This window comes from Colias croceus, chromosome 6 (assembly GCF_905220415.1).
Source record: "Colias croceus chromosome 6, ilColCroc2.1".
NCBI classification, from domain to species: domain Eukaryota; kingdom Metazoa; phylum Arthropoda; class Insecta; order Lepidoptera; family Pieridae; genus Colias; species Colias croceus.
The window spans coordinates 10,910,259-10,929,085 of NC_059542.1; the positions used below are offsets into that span (position 1 = coordinate 10,910,259).

Genomic DNA, 18,827 nt, shown 5'->3' on the forward strand with positions numbered 1-18,827 from the left:
TATATTTCATATAGGGCACTGTTAATTCTTCATTAAAAAAACAGTAACAGGTTTGACAGATAAAAACTTTATTGCAGTATTTTATCTGTAGCAACTGAAGTAATCGAACCGAAATGTTATATAATATTCATCTGAAAAGTGTTCCTTAAGAACACAGAAAGTAATAGTCTAATTGAATGAATAAGTGATTGAATCATAAATTTGGATTCAATTTGTCTTTGCAATACGAAATCGACTAGGATTCCATTTCTAGTCAAAATAAAATCGAATATATATCATACTAGCTGCCCCAGCAGACGTTGATCTGCCCCATTGCCTCGTGTTTTCTCTCTATAGGAACCTTTCCTTAATAAAAAAGTTTAAAAAGCCATTGAGTTTCACGCTTAGCGTTTGACGATTAATCTAATATTAATATTATATATGCGAAAGTAACTCTGTCTGTCTGTCTGTTACTCAATCACGCCTAAACTACTGAACCAATTTTCATGAAATTTGGTATGGAGATATTTTGATACCCGAGAAAGGACATAGGCTTCTTTTTATCCCGGGAAAATGACGCAATCCCGGAAATTCCACGGGAACGGGAACTATGCGGGTTTTTTTTACTGCGCGGGCGGAAAGCTAGTTATTTATAATATATAGAAGAGTGGCTGTCCCGGTAAACGTTGTTCTGCCCTCTTATCACTTAGGGGTATGAAAAATAGATGTTGGCCGATTTTCAGATCTACCCAATAAGTACACAAAATTTCAAGAGAATCGATCCAGCTGTTTTTGAGGAGCGAGGTAACTATATATACTAGCGGTCCGCCCCAGCTTCGCCTGGGGTACATGTTTATGTTTCACCATAAGAACTATCCTGGTACTTCAAGGAATATTATAAAAAAAGAATTAACGAAATCGGTTCAGCCGTTATCGAGTTTTGCGCTCATCAACACTTTTAGCGATTCATTTTTATTCTATAGAAGATATAGAGAAAATATATAGATATATAACTAGCCCACTGGCCTACTCTCAATAATTTTAAGTACTAAGGTCTTAGAAACATTTCTAGGACCCTTTCTATAATTTTATTATAAGATCTGGGACGGGAGTGATGCTAGGAGTGTCGCGTGCAGTCGTATTTTATCGGTTGCCCGGTCGATACTGGCGCAGTGCTCACGATAACTTCAAAGTGTACGGTCATAAAAGGATATTACTTAACGGTAAGTGTTTTGATATTATAGTAGATATATTTGCCAAAATATTTGGGTATATAAGTGTGTATGTTGAGGTCTAATTTTGGTGGAAACCGCTTCTTTTTTGGAAAAGCGTATCTTTCGTGTGGTGCTTTTTGTATTGTCAAAATATAATAATACGTAAGTATTTGTTGTTTTTATTAATGTTATGGAAAATGTTTTCTTTTAAGCCCTATTCTTTAAATATACTTAGTTATCATATTTACAATTAAATTTGCGTGCGGTTTTTCATACAAGAGATTATGTCATAATCTATCCTTTACCTTTTTTACTTGGATGATTCTCTAATTATTAATAACATTTACATTGAGACATTATTTAATTAAATCAAGTTATAGATATGATAATTACGTAAGGACTGAAAACAAACATTTATTTATTCAATTAGACTTCTTCGAGAAGCACTTTTGAAACGTCATAATATTTTTACATATTTTTAACATTTACCACCGATTCGGAAACAAGTATCTATGGAGAAGAACCGGCAAGAAACTCCATAGTTGCTCTTTTTAATAACATAACACTTTTTAAATTACAAAACAATGACAAAAAACATACATTTTTATTATCAAAAACCATTTACTATTAAGAAGACTTTGTATAATTTTAAAGACAGAAATAATGCACAATAGTTTTCATTGCGTAATTAAATTTAGGTTAGGAGGCTATTATCCCAATTATTTTAAGTCTTGACATACATAAACATTAATTAGTAATAGAAATAAATAAGAATGAGACAATTGTAATGTAAATTTTTGTTTATTTTTATTCAGTTTACGTAATTTGGACTAGGTTTCATCGCTAACGCTCCTATCAAATTTGAAAATTATTGATCATGTATCTTCGGTTATTATTATCAAACATAATAACATTGTTATGCATAAGACTATTTGACACTGACCTAATCCAATTCTGGATAAAACATATAAATTTCTTGATGTAAATAAATAAATATGCATGTTAGAAAAATTAAGTCTCTCTTATAATTCTTAATATTCATTTTAATATAATTTATAAGTGTTTTAATGTTAATTTTAGTGTTTTTTGTATACACTAAAATTAACGAAATATTCATGTTTACTTTTGAATAATGTAAATTATATTGATTAGAATCTACTAAGCATGTTATATTAAATAATATGCTTAGTGTATAATGTAATGTGCATGTAATATTAAAAGCTCTACGTTAAGTAAACGAAACGTTTATATAAACAGAAAGATGTAGATAGCTTTCTCTATTTTACAACTTTTTATGTGACAACTTATTTATAATCCATACTAATATTATAAATGCGAAAGTAACTCTGTCTGTCTGTCTGTCTGTTACTCAATCACGCCTTAACTACTGAACAAATTTGCATGAAATTTGGTATATATAGAGATATTTTGATACCCGAAAAAGGACATAGGATAGGTTTTATCCCGGAAATCCCTCGGAAACGGGAATTATGCGGGTTTTCCTTTGACTGCGCGGGCGATGCCGCGGGTGGAAAGCTAGTTTAAAATAAATCTTAGCACCAATTAATATTTTGTTCTTTACATTCAAGACACAACAATGTGAACTACACTAAATAAAAAAGCTCTAATTATTTGCAAAATTCAAGCCTAATTATCTCAAGGGTTTCCATATAAAAATATTTGCTTTTGTTGTACAAGCTCTACATAATATTTTAGGGTACCTAAGTTAAGGATATTCTGATTCTAATTCTGCTACTCTCTATAGAATAAAATTTTTTTATTGATATTTTTTTTTACTGACCAAAATACGTAAGTAATAGAGCATCTTAATGTAAGAAGGAAAAGAAAAGGAACATTAAAGAAGGATATGGAGCTAATTATTATTAAACCTTTTCAATATTTATTACATCGTAATAACGCCTAAAAATATTAGCTGGCTTGGCACACGTTCTGCTAGTATATTCTTATCACTAAGGGGTGTTGAAAATAGTTTACCTATAAGAATTTAGAACTGCTGAAAAAAAAAATATTCCTAGAAATCGTTCAAGCTATTTCGTTCTCATACAAATACTAATAAAAGAGATTTTTATTTCAATATATAAAGATAAAGTGCAGTATTTCTAACCAGCAATACTTTAGCTTATTCATACTTTTCTGCTTGATTATTAATGATGTTGATAATATATTTATATGAAAGTTCCAAGTGATACGTCACTCAAAGCCCCTGTAGAACCCCAAATTTTCAACCCTCCGTAGACATGTACTTCCGCGATACATGACTACATGAGTCATACGTTACAATAAAATTGTTGAGAATAGTGAAGCTCTTTTGAACATAATATAGGAGAAATTATTTCAATGGGCGAAAAATAAGGAATTATAATTTTCGTATTTTTAAGTCGGGTGATGACTACGAATTTTGGTTGATCATTTAAGACAGATTTTGTAATTTTTATAATTGCATTTTTGTGACGTTAATGTCCTACAAGGCCTTAATAAGGTAAACATTGAAAGGTCATAATATTTTACTCAATATGTGTTGTTTTGCCGTGATGATAAGAACAATATAGGTGCATACTACAGATAAATATTTTAGTTTAAATATATCCTTACATCGCTAGTTTCATTACTTAGGTTACAAATTAATATATATATAATAGTAAGCCAAAAGGAATTTTCATAATTTCTATCATATTTTATTACAAGGAAAGCTCTTATAACCGTTCTAACTTTAGCAAAATGGTTTTTGATCTTTAGATAAATTACGCAAGGCAGAGGTCAAGGAACTTTTTACACGCGACCAAAATCTGAAACATAAAGAAATATTATTGGAATAATATTGTAGCTTCTGTGTTATGGTTATTTCGATACAGTTCATTGACCTCTTATAATTAACATGTTAATTTTATCAGTGAAAATTTATTGAATCGTCTTTTGAAAATAGCTAAGTACAGAGTTTCTTGCCGGCTCTTCTCTGTAGTCTGTTTTTGGAAACGATGGTTACTCATAACTACAGTAAAATGATCCAAAAGGTCTTTAATATTTTATTTGAATAAATTAATGTATGCGTTACTAAATTAATGTATTGTTAGACTATTTTCTGACTATTTTCAATTAGTCAGTTGACTACAAGACAACATAATATAATTTTTAGAAAAAAAACAAAAACCGACTTCAAGGCTATACCTATATGTACAAATTTAAACTGAAAAGTAGAATCACATTCAAATTCGATGGTATTACATAATTTTGTTACAGAGATCCCATATTCCTACCATTCATCATCAGCTCAGCAACATCAGATGGTGACCATTAGATGCAAAAATCTACATAATATATTAAGATAATTTCTGATAAACAGTGTATATGCCTACAAAATTTGAGGGTTTCCCTCGATTTCCCCAGGATCCCATCATCAGATTCTGACTTGGTGACAATGGGACCACCTCTGACGTATGACCCACCAAATAAAAAAAGAATTATTCAAATCGGTTTATAATTGCCGGAGTAATCGCGTAACAAATATACAAAAAAAAAATACAGTCGAACTGATAACCTCCTCCTTTTTTTTTGAAGTCGGTTAAAAACAACAATAATTTTGAACATTTTCTATTCCCCTTCGTTTGTTGACACTTTTTTATGATCTATTTCTTATAACTTACTTTTTTTTTAAACTAAAAATATGTCTAGATATAGGAGAGATGAACATGAACAATCTCGTGATCGAATTTAGAAATTTAGTCTCCAAAGTCACATTTACTTGATACACTACTGACCGCCTAAAAGACGATCTTTTTCTAATTTTTTTTCCTCGTCAGAACTATCCTGATACGTGAAGGAATATTATACAAAAAGAATTAACGAAATTGGTTCAGGTGTTCTCGAGTTTTGCGCTTAGCAATACATTTGATTCATTTTTATTGTATAGATAAGAGATAGAAAAATATTGCATGCAATTTTTTAGTCTAAGTCTCCCATGTCGCATTTTTAATAAATACTAAGCTTACATTAGATTCTTATCTTTACTGCCTTTTATAAAATACTAGGTTTCCGACCGCGGCATCGCCCGCGCAGTCAAAGAAAACCCGCATAGCTCCCGTTCCGTGGGATTTCCGGGATTGCGTCTTTTCCCGGGATAGATAATAAGTAGCCTATATCCTTTCTCGGGTATCAAAATATCTTTGTACTAAATTTCATGCAAATTGGTTCAGAAATTTAGGCGTGATTGAGTAACAGACATACAGACAGACATAGTTACTTTCGCATTTATAATATTAGTCAAGTTCAAGTTAAAATAAAAATTATGACGCTACAGTTCGCAGTAATAAATACCTTGTAATTCTACACATCAGTAAAAAATAAAACGAGTAAATCATACTTATGCTATTTGCGTGGAAACCACTACTAAACACCATGTACATACATCGTTGAGTTAATTATAAAAGCTCTATTTTTACAAGAAATTAACTAAGTGGAGGCATTTAGGGGTCAAGGTCTCAACTCGATAGAATTCACTTAGAAAGCGATAGCTTGCTGCAATGCGTCAAATCCTTAGCTTACAGATTCACTGCATAGACTGAAATTTTGTACATTTATCTAGTTGAAGTTCGTATAGCGTATCTAGGTACTCTATATATAGGTGCAAAGGTTATTGTAGTTACGGTTAGGCGAAGGATGTAGATTCGAATACACATGATCGATATTGTTCTATTAAAAAATGGCAAATATTTTGTCGGCATTGTAGGGCATTTAATAACATAGGTACTTTGTGAAGATTTGAATCCATACCAATATTATAAATGCGAAAGTAACACTGTCTCTCTGTCTGTTACTCAATCACGCCTTAACTACTGAACCAATTTGCATGAAATTTGGTATAGAGATATTTTGATACCCGAGAAAGGACATAGGATAGGTTTTATCCCGGAAATCCTACGGGAACGGGTTTTTCTTTGAAAACGCGGACGAAGCCACGGGCGGAAAGCTAGTAATTTATATATTGCTATAAAATCTATAAAATATAATATTCATGGTATAACAGGGATCATGGTAATTCATTAATTTATATTAAGCTTATCTTTTAATACTTTATTACCTACTTAATGTAATGTTTGTTTTGCTGTCACATTAAAATGTATTTATTAACAAGGAGGAACGCTGGCTCTTAAGATTGCTCTAGTATAAGAGACAGTGCATAATTAATAATTATGTATGTAAGCTTAATGTTTTGATAAAATAAAAATTTTATTAATTACATTTTATTATTACATTCATTTGATGTAAATAATATGTATATACGTATGATGTTGAGATTGCCTGAAGATGGCTTAGCATAAAACTGTATTTGCTCGTATTAGAAGTTGTTCAAACCAATGCATAGAATATACTTTAATAGGATTATAAATAATAACTGTATTTTACACGTCTTTTCTATATAAAGTATCTTTTTAATAATATTATGTATTGCAACTAGTGTGGTATGCTCAAGGTGACCACGTGTAGCTTCGTAGATCATGGCGTAGCATTTATGTTATTGAAACGTATATATTATTTAATTATATATCATAATTAAATTAATGTTTTCGAAAATAACAAGTACCTAGTTAGGTATGAAAAGGTTATGAAAATATAATAAATTATAATTAAATAGAAAATCTATGAGAAAAAATTTATGGAGAATAGTGTTATGGAATTATGCATTAAACAGAGAGGGCATATTACAGAATTTACAATTCTAAATAAATACCTCCTAAAGATAATTATGTCCTTTTTATTTATTTTAACAGTTTTAGTAATATTATGTTAAAATTTCAATCGGTGTATTAGTATTATTAGATCTGGGTCGATATTAAAATAGTTAAATTAGTGAGATTTGATTTCGATCTGAAATATTAAAATCGTTAACCCAATTTTATTCCGTAGGGACACAGGGCTCTATACGTCATCGGATTACATCGATTGCCTTAGCTCAAACATTTATTCATTCGAATTTATTCATTCAAAACTACTTCTGAAATAAGTACTTTTCTTTCAAAAGCTTTTGAATCACAGCACATTATTTGCTATTTACGTTTACCATTTCTATTCAATTCAGTTTAAAGCTATTTTTACATACAAACAGAATAAATACTTTTAAACTAGGTACTTCAAATAATATCAGGATTGAAAATAAATTATAATAGACTAAAACGAAAATACTCACACATTATTTTGTCAAGGTAATTTTAGGGCGACCGCGACGTCTGTTTTAATACACGGGGGCTTGTACACATCCATTAGATAATTACAGTTATGTTATAGTTATTTTTGGTCATCATTTCGTAATGTAGGTATACGGAAACAGTTACTTTTCAATAATAAATGTATCCTTCATTTATCCAAAAGGGAAAGGGCATTAAGTTAATAGATTTAAAATGTTTGTTGATAGATTTAAATATCTTATTTGTTAGAAAAATGGACTTTATTTTCTCACTTGTTGTTTCTGTTATAAATTAAGTTTAACAGTCAATTATTTTAATATGAACCAATAAATGTCCAGTAGGTACACTATCACATTTTTTATTTAGTATTATATGTGAATAATAACGTATAAGTGATAATAAATACTATAAATAAACAAGAAATAAATAAAAAAAAATGTTTTAAAATATATTTAGTCTTAGAGCCAGAATCTCTAAAGACAATTTTATATCATTTACATTGACCCTTGTACATCGTTAATACAATATTACATATTATTATCTAGACAATAAGGATGGATTAGATCATTACGAGGCGAGCCCACGCGATTTTTAAATCAAAGATTGCTTGTAGACGCTATTTTAAGCACCTAATATACATATTAAACAGTGGATTTATAAGACGGATACTGGAGGGTAAGACTAGCTTCCCGCCTGTGGCATCGTCCGCCTAGCTTAAGTCAATTAAACATTCCTGTAGGATTTCAAAGTATAAACCCTATATAATTATATTATCCTTTCTAAGGTCTCAAACTATTTCTGTACCAAATTTAATTTAAATCGGCTCAGTAATACTAGTGAGCTGACTGACATACAACCGTGAAGAATCAACAGACGTTTAAATTTTTGATTGACAGTATGAGCATATAAAATCAATTGGGGCAATAATTAATAGCATGTTGATTATTTTTATCAATGTTCTACAAAATAATAAGTCGCATACTGCATATTTACATAAAAAAAATGTGTGCGTGTACTAGTGTACACACGTAAGAAGTGAAACTTCTTTTTTAAGTGAACCTTATTTTTAAAAATAATAATTTAAGTACTAAAGCAACATTACAGAAATACGTCGGTCGAATCACGCGTGGTACGGTGGTAGGGATAAGAAAAAGATGGCGCGTAACGAAAAAATGTTACATTAAATTTTTTCCCAACCCCGATAAAGAAGTTTTACTCCAATAAAAACATACGAACTGCATAATGGCGGCAAAACTGCATATTCATTAGATGTTTCTCCAACATTCTCCCAGAAGCTTTTATGCAAAATCTGTGTGTGACCCCCTGAGAAAAAGTTTCTTATCTGGAAAAACGAGACATTCATTATTAAGTTCCAAGGCTTTAGATACAACTCCGTCTAGTTTAAAACTAAGCAGAACTGGAGAAATGATACTATTTAACATAAATTAATGAACATAATATTAATACATAATATTATTTTTGGCTGTTGCTAGTCGTTCGGTTATCAAATTACTAGAGATGTCAATTTTTATAATATAAGTAAAATAAGTTTATAATTATTATAATATTGTACTTAAAACCACAATCTTCATCAATGCACATCATATCATACATACCATAAAAATATTCCTGAAAATTTTGCTACCAAGGAATCAATCTGTTGCAACAGTAACCACTGAGCCACCGGGCTATTTATATATGTCACTAGATTTCCTAGTCACTGTGTATTTTGTAACGCACATAAATACAATGGACATTGACCGGATTCAGTTCAAAGCGTTTCGACCTACAATCCATCACTTGACATACAATTTGTTTAGACTAAGAGCTGATTCATAATAATACAAACAATTTTATTGATGTCGTCTTTTTGACTTATATTTACGGTTCAAAAAAATATACTGTAAGAATGTTATGGTGTGTGTATCTTCGTAGTTCATATTAGTAAAGTAATATGTTCAATTTAAGACGTTTTATTCAGCTTAATTTAAATTAAGTTACTCTAAGTCTAAGGCATATAAAAATTGAAGGAGCTATTAAATAACATTATTATTTACCTAGACCAATTACCAATCTATGATATATTCTATTTAGCGCAAATCCTTTGCAAACTAAATTTAACATCATACATCGAACAATACATACTATATATTTATATATTTTTTACTATTTATACTATATATACTACTTATTTATACTATATACTTTCCTATAATAACACAGTAGCAGTACCAATTTGCAATTCATTATAACAAGGTGCTTAATCCCAATGACTCGTATTACATTCACATAGCAAACGTCATCAAGAACAATGCACCGGCTCCTAGACTATAATGATTTGGTTAGAAAGCTGTTGATGTGAAATAAATCGGTATAGAAGCTGTCTTTGTGACAAATGATGTGCGTAACGGTCCTGTATTGAATGGCATAACAGGGAAAGGTGATAAAGAGTCTTTAACGATATTTACTTAAAGTACTAGGTTGTACTGATTTTCTTAAACTGTAAAGGGTTTTTATAAGAGCCATGAATTTTGAACCCTTTCAATGATCGATATCTTAGTTCGATACATTATCAATCTTACTATCCTACTTAATATTATAATTTATAAATGCGAAAGTTTGTGAGGATGTGTGTGTTTGTTACTCTTTCACGCAAATACTACTGAACCGATTACAATGAAATTTTGCACACATATAGAGGGTAAATTTGATAAACACATAGGATAGGTATCATCCCGGAAATCCCACGGGAACGGGAACTATGCGGGTTATTCTTTCAAAACGCGGGCGAAGCCGCGGGTGGAAACCTAGTTGAGTTATAAATCTGACGTATTTTTTACTTTTTATTTATCGATCAAAGTTAAAATTTGTTACTGTGTTAATTACCTACTTTGAATGTTTACTTTGATCTCGTCTCTATGCCCAATTTGGTATTAGAGATTTGCTTTAATTTTTTACAAGCAACATAAATCATGAATTAAGAAAATAAATTGCATTAAAATGTTTGTATATAAAAGAAAACAGTAAATTTTATATACTTAAATAATTATTCATTCCCAGAGAGATTTAAAATGCGATTTATTCATTGTAATTCGCATAGTTTAAGAGCGTGGGTTACCAGACAGTCTGGCCGTGACGCAGCACATGATGTTGAGATTCATTGCAATCATATTCCCATTTAGAAGTTAAGGACTTTATGTTGAACTTGATTTATGATATAAGTATCTTAACTTTTTGAAGTTTTGAAGTGAAACTTCTTTATCGGGGTTGGAAAAAAATCTAGTGTAACATTTTTCGTTACGCGTGACATTTTTCCGTTACGCGCCATCTTTTTATCATCCCTACCACGCGTGATTTGACCGACATATTTCTGTAAAGTTGCATATATAGTAAATTATTTTTTGAAAAATAAGGTCATACAGAAGTTTCACTTCTTACGTGTGTACACTAGTAGGTACACGCACACATTTTTTTTTATCAAGTGACGAAATTAAAGAAAAATCTAATATTGTCGGAGTGAAGCCTGCCCTAATATTTTTCCTTCAGTAGTTTATCTTTTATTTATTTGTCTATGCTTTAAGTCGCTTCCGCGACTTAACATACAATCATACAGATATGTATGTATGCTTACATCTTTAGAATTACACAATAGTTTTTGATGCAGTTTTTTTTAAATAGATATAGAGTGATGCTAGATGAAGGTTTAAGTATATAATTTACTAGGTTTTAGGCGAAGCCGCGTGCGGAAAGCTAGTTACAAATAAATGTAAAACATACCTCGATAGCAAGTAATAATGAAATATTATTAGATTTATACGAATACGCGTTAGGATTTTTCTAGTCGCAGAATTCAATTTGTGTGAATTTTGTTGGCTTCCTGCCTATAGGTCATAGTAAATTCCAGCCTTGTATTACCGTATTATTATAAGCCAATCTGCACTTATAGATAAAACAACAGTACGTGATAATTATTTACATTCTTCTGTGTTTGTAGTTCTTTTATTCAAAGAGTCACATTGTTAAATATGAAAATCTCCTTTTCGGCGTGATTTTATATTATCATTCTTACAATCCTAAATGATTACAATATGTTAATAGTTACATGCGTCTGGAAGTATTTTAAACACAGAAAAAATATTTTAATTCTTTTGGAAACTAGCTAAGTGACCTGTTAATCAATGCCCAGATAGTTATTATATCACACTAGCTATCCGCACGCGGCTTCGCCCGCGCAGTCAAAGAAAAACCCGCATAGTTCCCTTACTTATGCGACATTTTCCCGGCATAAAAAGTAGCCTATATCCTTTCTCGGGTATCAAAATATCTCCATACAAAATTTCATGAAAATTGGTTCAGTAGTTTAGACGTGATTGAGTAACAGACAGACAGAGTTACTTTCGCATTTATAATATTAGTATGGATTTCAGAAGTATTGATAAAACCTTAAAGGTATAATATCATGTCAATAAAAAACACTGGCCGAAAACTGTCGTTACATTGAAACATGAAAAAAAAAAACAAACTGTCAAATGAATTCTATACATAGTCTGTTACAAAACTAATTGGTTTATTATAATTCCAGGATTACAGTAAGAACCCGATCCACAATGAGCTACTTAGACAAAATCGATAGATATTTGGACTCGCTGAAGGTCGGAAAAAGTAAGTATTTGTTACTATTTTGTATCATACAAACAATTTTGTTACCATGATGTCTTGAAGAAGCATTATTTCCAGTGTACACAAATGACAGCGCTATATATAAGTGGTCCCCATGATGGAAATAATATTGCTTTAAAACAGCATGGTAACATGGGGATACGTCATTAAAAATGAAGGGATCTCTACCTTCTATATTTATCAACTACGTACAGTTTAATGTTATGCTCCTTTTGCTGCTTGCATTTTTGTAACACTAAGCGTAAACCTAGTCTAGATTTAAAAAGCAAAGAATCAGCAAATAATATAAGTACATACATAGAATCTTAGATAGAATAATTATTATTTGTTAGGTACATTATACATAAATTTGATGAAAATGTAACTAATAGAGCTTTTGAATTTGGAACGTAGTTTCGACGGAGTTCACTAGATGGCGTGGATATTAATATTTTCTTTGAAGGGAAAACTACACAGACTGAACGTTATCCAGTATCCTATTTGCATTAAAATATTATCAATATTTTTTTTACAGCATAATATTATTCGTCTAATTAAATATTATTCAATAGTCGAATAATGAATAGTTTAATAAAATGTACACCCACTCAAGTACTCTAAAACCATGTAAAAAAATAAGAAAAAAATGAGCATAGAATTAACTAGATAAAAATTCAATTCACCTTTACATTTAAGAATATAATATTTTTGCTTTGCAAATAGGTATTCATTATTATAAAAAGAGAATAGTCATAAAAAGCCATACAATAATTTATTAAAAAACGATCACTCATAACAAAATATTCCTTCAAATATTCCAGGTGCAATAGTAGATTCCTGGTTCATGATGTCCAGTCCATTCCCTCTGCTGGCTGTGGTGGTGTCATACCTCTTCTTCCTGAAGATTGGACCACGGCTGATGAAGAACCGGGCCCCCTTACAGATAACCAAACTGGTCAGCTATTACAATGCCGCCCAAGTGGTGTTAGCTGCTATGATATGTATCAAGGTATGTTTTCGTTATATTTAAATTCGTATCGCGTTAAGGTAGGTACTTATGAAAGTTAAGACTGTAAGTAAAGAATACTAATTGAGTGTTCTTAATAAGACTAATGATGAAAAGGTGACTTCTTTGTTGTACATAGTATTAATTTTAAAAGTAAGGAAAGGAACAGTTCTAACTGTATTTTATGAATCACACCATTTTAATTTGAAGTTTATTCAGGGCAAAAAATACTGACTGTAATATTTTTTGAAGTGAAAACTTCTTTAGCGGCGTTGGGTATAAAATCTTAAACTCGCGTCAGGACACGTGGCCTGATCAAAAAAGAGACGGATGTTTTTTTTTTTTTTTTAGCCCTTATATTCCATGCGTAAGACGGATACCATTCCAAAATATCAAACATGCTGAACGTTAATAATCAAGTTTTCACTTCTGCTGGCACTCCCGGAGTGCAACCCGTCTTTTTTTTTAATTAAGCTATAGCATAGCTTCTATCGCGGGCCTTGAGCGCGGGGACCAGGGGAAATTCCGTAACGAAAAACCTCACGCTCCCCACTCCGACGGGCTGATGTGTGGTTTTAAGGCATAGCATGCAATAGCTTTACCGCGGCAATCCCGGAGTGCCACAGGCCACACGTCTTTTTTTTCATCATGTAGATAATCAAAAATAATATTTGCTATCTAGTGTAACAACAGCTTTTTACCAACCCCTTTTTAATTTCAGGTTTTCAAGTTAAACATTTTCAGGGATGGAATCATTTATGCAGGGTGCCGTTATCCGTCCAATTCGCAAAATCCTTTGGTAAGCAAAGTTTAAAAAACGTTTGTATAAATTATGCTTTAAATAACACACACCTAAATGACGTATCAGCAAGAATTTGATGCAAAATAAAACTACGCTTTACACGTTAATCTAGCCCAGAAAAATATATGATTTTCTATTAAGAGGCCTACACCACCGAAACTAGCGCCACCGAACATTTTATTTTTTTACTCCTTAACCAGATCAAATTTAAAAAATCTAGCTCGGTACTTTGCTAGTATATTACTTGTAGTATTTTTGGTATTACTTTTCACTATTCTAACTGTTCATTATTCTAGAGAACTTTTGATTACCGCCAAAAGTGGCCACTTTTGGCGGTAATCAAAAGTTCTCCTAATTTACCGAATGCAAAATAATGAAAAGTAATACCAAAAATACTACAAGTAATATACTAGCAAAGTACCGAGCTAGATTTTTTAAATTTGATCTGGTTTAGGAGTAAAAAAATAAAATGTTGGGGGGGCGCTAGTTTCGGTGGTGTAGTCGCCTTAAATAATATATAATAAATACTTTTTCAAAAATAACTTTATATAAGATTATTAATATATACAGTATAGTAGGCAATATATTAATGTAATAGTAACAAATAATAATTGAATGAATTTACTATTTCAGTTACTAGATCTGGGCTGGTGGTACTTCTTTGCAAAGTTCACGGAACTATTGGATACGGTATTTTTTGTTCTAAGAAAGAAAGATAAACAGGTAAAAGCTATTTTATACGGTTTTTAATACACATGCAAAGTCTCAATAATATGACAGAAAAAAAATTATTTTTAAAATTCGTCTGTGTTTCTTCATTAATTCAAAACTTTGTAGTTCTAAATGAAAAGAAAACAATATTATTATTTGACAAATAATTCTAATTAGGAACTTCTAGAAGAAATGATATCAACTACATATTCATCAAACCTTTACTCATTTCACATTCAAGTAATCAAAAAAAAAATCAAAAATATTTATTCAGTAAGTAACAAATATTTTTACAATTATTAAATCAGTCATTGAGACATCCTTTTAAGCATTTAAATGCTTGTGTTAGAACATCTCGCTCTTCCTAAAGTACATTACCATTTATTGTTACACGAATAACATTTTCTTCAATAAAGTAAAAAGTTATATTATAATAATTCTAATCTCATGTTTCAGCTGACATTCCTCCACGTCTACCACCATGTGATCATGGCTTTGTACTCTTGGAGCTACCTGAAGTTTGCAGCCGGTGGTGAAGGCGCTATCCTGGCTCTTCTGAACTCCGCCGTACACGTCGTCATGTATACTTACTATCTCATGTCTGGTTTGGGGCCCAAGTTCCAGAAGTATCTATGGTGGAAGAAGTACGTCACGAAAATGCAGTTGGTCAGTATGATTTTACTTCTTTATTTGTTAAATATCACTACGATAGCAAAAGAAAGTAAGCGTGGTTATGAAGCAGTAAAAAAATCATTAAAATTATTTGATTCTCAATTAAAACATAAATACAGCCCGAAGCCTGCATTTGTATCGAGTCATAATTGATACACGATTTTTGAAGCTAAGGTCCAGCAAAAAAAATAGAATTACACATAATATTTTTCTTTACTAACCTTACTTGCTTATCTCATTACAGACGCAATTTGTGTTGATGCTTGCCTACTGCGCGTGGACATATCATTCACCGAGATGCCAGTACGCGACCGGGTTCACTTTTTTCATATCCTCAAACGTGGTCATTTTCCTGATACTCTTTTTGAATTTCTACTCAAAGAGTTACAAGAGTAAAAATGACGCAAGAAAGCAAAGAATTGAATGTGCCAAAGCTGCTGCTCTGAATGGCTCGAACGACCATATAAATTTGAAATTCAATAACGTATGTGATAATAATGAGAATGGTATTTGTCGGTCTAATGGAAAAATGAATCTTAAAGTGCCTTATGAAAATGCAAATGGAGACAATACAAATGGGAAAGTATTGCTAACAAGAAGATCAAACAAAGAAGCGAATGGACCAGATTTTAACTATGATGCTAAGAAATGATTTGTCAGGTTTGAATATTGGGGGATATTTAAATGCCACTAGTTGGCACCAATATTAAAGTATTGTGTGCATTTTATCGTTTTCTGAAAGATTTTTAAGGGAACTATGTATTTCTTTTTTAAAAATAATTTATTAAAACATATTATACTTTTACTGAAAGGACAGTTCGAATATGATCTAATAGTGGTGCCAACTAGTGACATTGTTAAAGCCTCGGCATTTTCTGAGACTGATGTATGTGATGATAATAATGAGGATTATGCGTGTTTTACCTTCGAGAGCCGCGGCGTTATTTCTATGTAAATATAAGTAGATGCGACTGCCTTTGTCGGGTTAGTTAATAGATCAGCTATTAAATATTTTGTCACACTTCGTTTTAAGGGAAATGTTACTAATATATATTGGGTACTTGTGCCTGTTTATTAAATTTAAGTACTTAAGATGAAGATGTTAAAGTACGTTATTGTTAAACATATCGATGTTTTAAATGTTTTCGATTTCTTTAAGTGATGTAAATACACGCCAGTCAAAGTCTTATGCTAATGGCAATAATATGTGTGACGTATGAATCTAAATTAACAGTGAATCTGCGTGCGTTACAACATCTAAATTATGCATAATTGTTTTTAATTCTGTTAAAAGCCTACCAGTCTCATAATATAATAAAAATACATTAAAATTGTTCGCAAATGCAACAGAGGCTGTAGAAAATTGTAGCGTACTAATAACTTAACTTTTTGGTGTATGAAGTAAGACAATAAGAGCTGATTTACTGTCAGAGATATCTATGAATAGAATAGTTTCTTCTTCGTCTAAATACATCACATTTTTTGTTTTGTTTGCAATCTGAATGGTACATACATGTGCGCGGCAAAAGAGTTACATTAATAGCGTAAGTCCTTGACATCTTAAAATATTTTGGATCCCAAGCCTAGCTTGAATTTGCCTTTGTAATAATTTCGAATAAGTCCCATAGTGAAAAGCGCTCTCTAAGATTTGCTAAAGTATATTTATGGTGTAGCTGAATATAATTTAAGCATCCAAAATATGGTCAATGGTCAATGGTAGAATATAGCTACTGCGTTAGAAGGATATCAGAATATGGGGGCAAAATATTTATAATATTTGTGTAGGATTAGTAGATCATCAATGTATGCAATGAAAACGTGGAGCGATATAAAATTAAATTTAATATGCGAAAGGCTGTCGTAATACTGTAGCTGATGCTTTTACTTCGAACTTAGAAGTTAAAGTAAATCAATATTAATACATTTATCAATCATTTCTTAATATTTGGCTCGAACAAAGTAATATGATAAAATGTTTCATTAAAATCATTGCTAGTGAAAATTAAATCAAAATTATTTTGCTCCCCTTCTGATAGTGATATTAGTACACCAATAAGCGTAGAAAGCCATAATATATTATTAAGATTGTTTTGCTTTTGAAAATGTGTTCGTTTAGTTTTAAATAACTATGAGGTTCCAGTTCTCAGTTCTTCCTTCACTTAAATTTTTATAATATGATTGACTATTCAAATTCCGGCCATAAGCTTCAGATGTTATTATAATAAGTGAAAAATTTATATAAGCAATAGTTTCTAATCTTGTAATAAGCAAACTCAAAACAAACCCCATCTGTATATTGTGTAAAGAGTAAAACACTTTTTGATCTAGGACATTTTTTCTTCTTGTACTACATTCATTAAGTTTGGCTATCAGTTTTTAGCCAGTGCTTCCTTGGGTATTTTTAAGACTTGCATAATAATGTGTTATGTCGATCTCTCATATGAAAAGTAAGCTAGTTTGCCTTTCTAGAAATTAAAAGATCACTGAACAAGTTAAAATATTTAAAAAGTGTTTTATCCTGCTATTTTAATCATGAAGGAGATGTAATCTATACTTGCACATTAATTTAAATTACATAATTAAATATGTAATTTATTGTAAATGTATATAATACCAGTATACATTTTACAAATTTTAGTTATTTATTAATTTTATCATTTGTAACGAGCCATCAAGAAGGAAAGAATTTGCATTGTTTTTGGCCGTATATATATATATATTTTTTTTTAATAAGGGTGCAAGTCATGATACATTTCCTTTTCAATAAGTAACTTTCTATCAAATAAATCGTCTTAAGGTTGTTTTCACACAAGCAATTAAACAGATTGTACGTTTCTTCTCAGACTGTCGTTATGTTCTCTAATTAAACCGACTTTTGCTTGTGTGTAATCATCCGTATCGCTATAAGCTTTGTATTACTTTTCAATTATTCCATAAGGTGCTAAAGTAGACCTTTTTGCATTTTAAATGCTCTCATCAAGTATTTTTTGCATACAGTCTTTCAACTCTTCTATAAAATTATACATTTTGAAAATAAAGCCGCCGTACGAAGGTTGTTTTCCGACAATTTATACTAGTTATAATAATAATTGATCTATGATTACAAATACCTAATTTCTTTGTCATGGTAATAATTTCATTCGTTTATCTGCGATGGAAAATATTGCAAGAAAGCATTCAATTATCATTATCATCATCATCGGCCATACGTTCCCACTGCTGGGACACGGGCCTCATATGAGTGTACAGGCCATAATCCACCACCACGCTGGCCAAGTGCGGGTTGGCGGATATCACATGTTGCCGAACTTATGATTCAATTATAGAGGTATTTTACTAGCTTTCCGACCGCGGCATCGCCCACGCAGTCAAAGAAAAACCCGCATAGTTCCCGTTCCCGTGGGATTTCCGGGATAAAACCTATCCTATGTCCTTTCTCGGATATCAAAATATCTCTATACCAAACTTTATGAAATTTGGTTCAGTAGTTAAGTCGTGATTGAGTAACAGACTTTTGAGTTACTTTCGCATTTATAATATTAGTATGGATTGTAATTTTAAAAGTGTACCTATATTAAAAAATT

General features: G+C 31.1%; 1 protein-coding gene across 1 annotated transcript; it reads left to right on the plus strand.

The window, feature by feature from the left end:
* The first annotated feature begins 1,119 nt into the window (after positions 1–1,119).
* On the plus strand, positions 1,120–17,636 carry LOC123692576 (elongation of very long chain fatty acids protein 7-like). Its single transcript, XM_045637336.1, has 7 exons — positions 1,120–1,202; positions 11,976–12,055; positions 12,874–13,061; positions 13,780–13,857; positions 14,494–14,583; positions 15,028–15,237; positions 15,488–17,636. The coding sequence occupies exons 2-7, from the start codon at positions 12,001–12,003 to the stop codon at positions 15,893–15,895; spliced, it is 1,029 nt and encodes a 342-aa protein (XP_045493292.1). The 5' UTR covers positions 1,120–1,202; positions 11,976–12,000; the 3' UTR covers positions 15,896–17,636.
* The last annotated feature ends 1,191 nt before the right edge of the window (positions 17,637–18,827 follow it).

Coding starts and splice junctions, on each gene's coding strand:
- LOC123692576 (XM_045637336.1), top strand. CDS start 12,001: ATGAGCTACTTAGACAAAATCGATAGATATTTGGACTCGCTGAAGGTC. Junction 12,056..12,873: donor CTCGCTGAAGGTCGGAAAAA/GTAAGTATTTGT, acceptor CAAATATTCCAG/GTGCAATAGTAGATTCCTGG. Junction 13,858..14,493: donor CCAATTCGCAAAATCCTTTG/GTAAGCAAAGTT, acceptor TTACTATTTCAG/TTACTAGATCTGGGCTGGTG.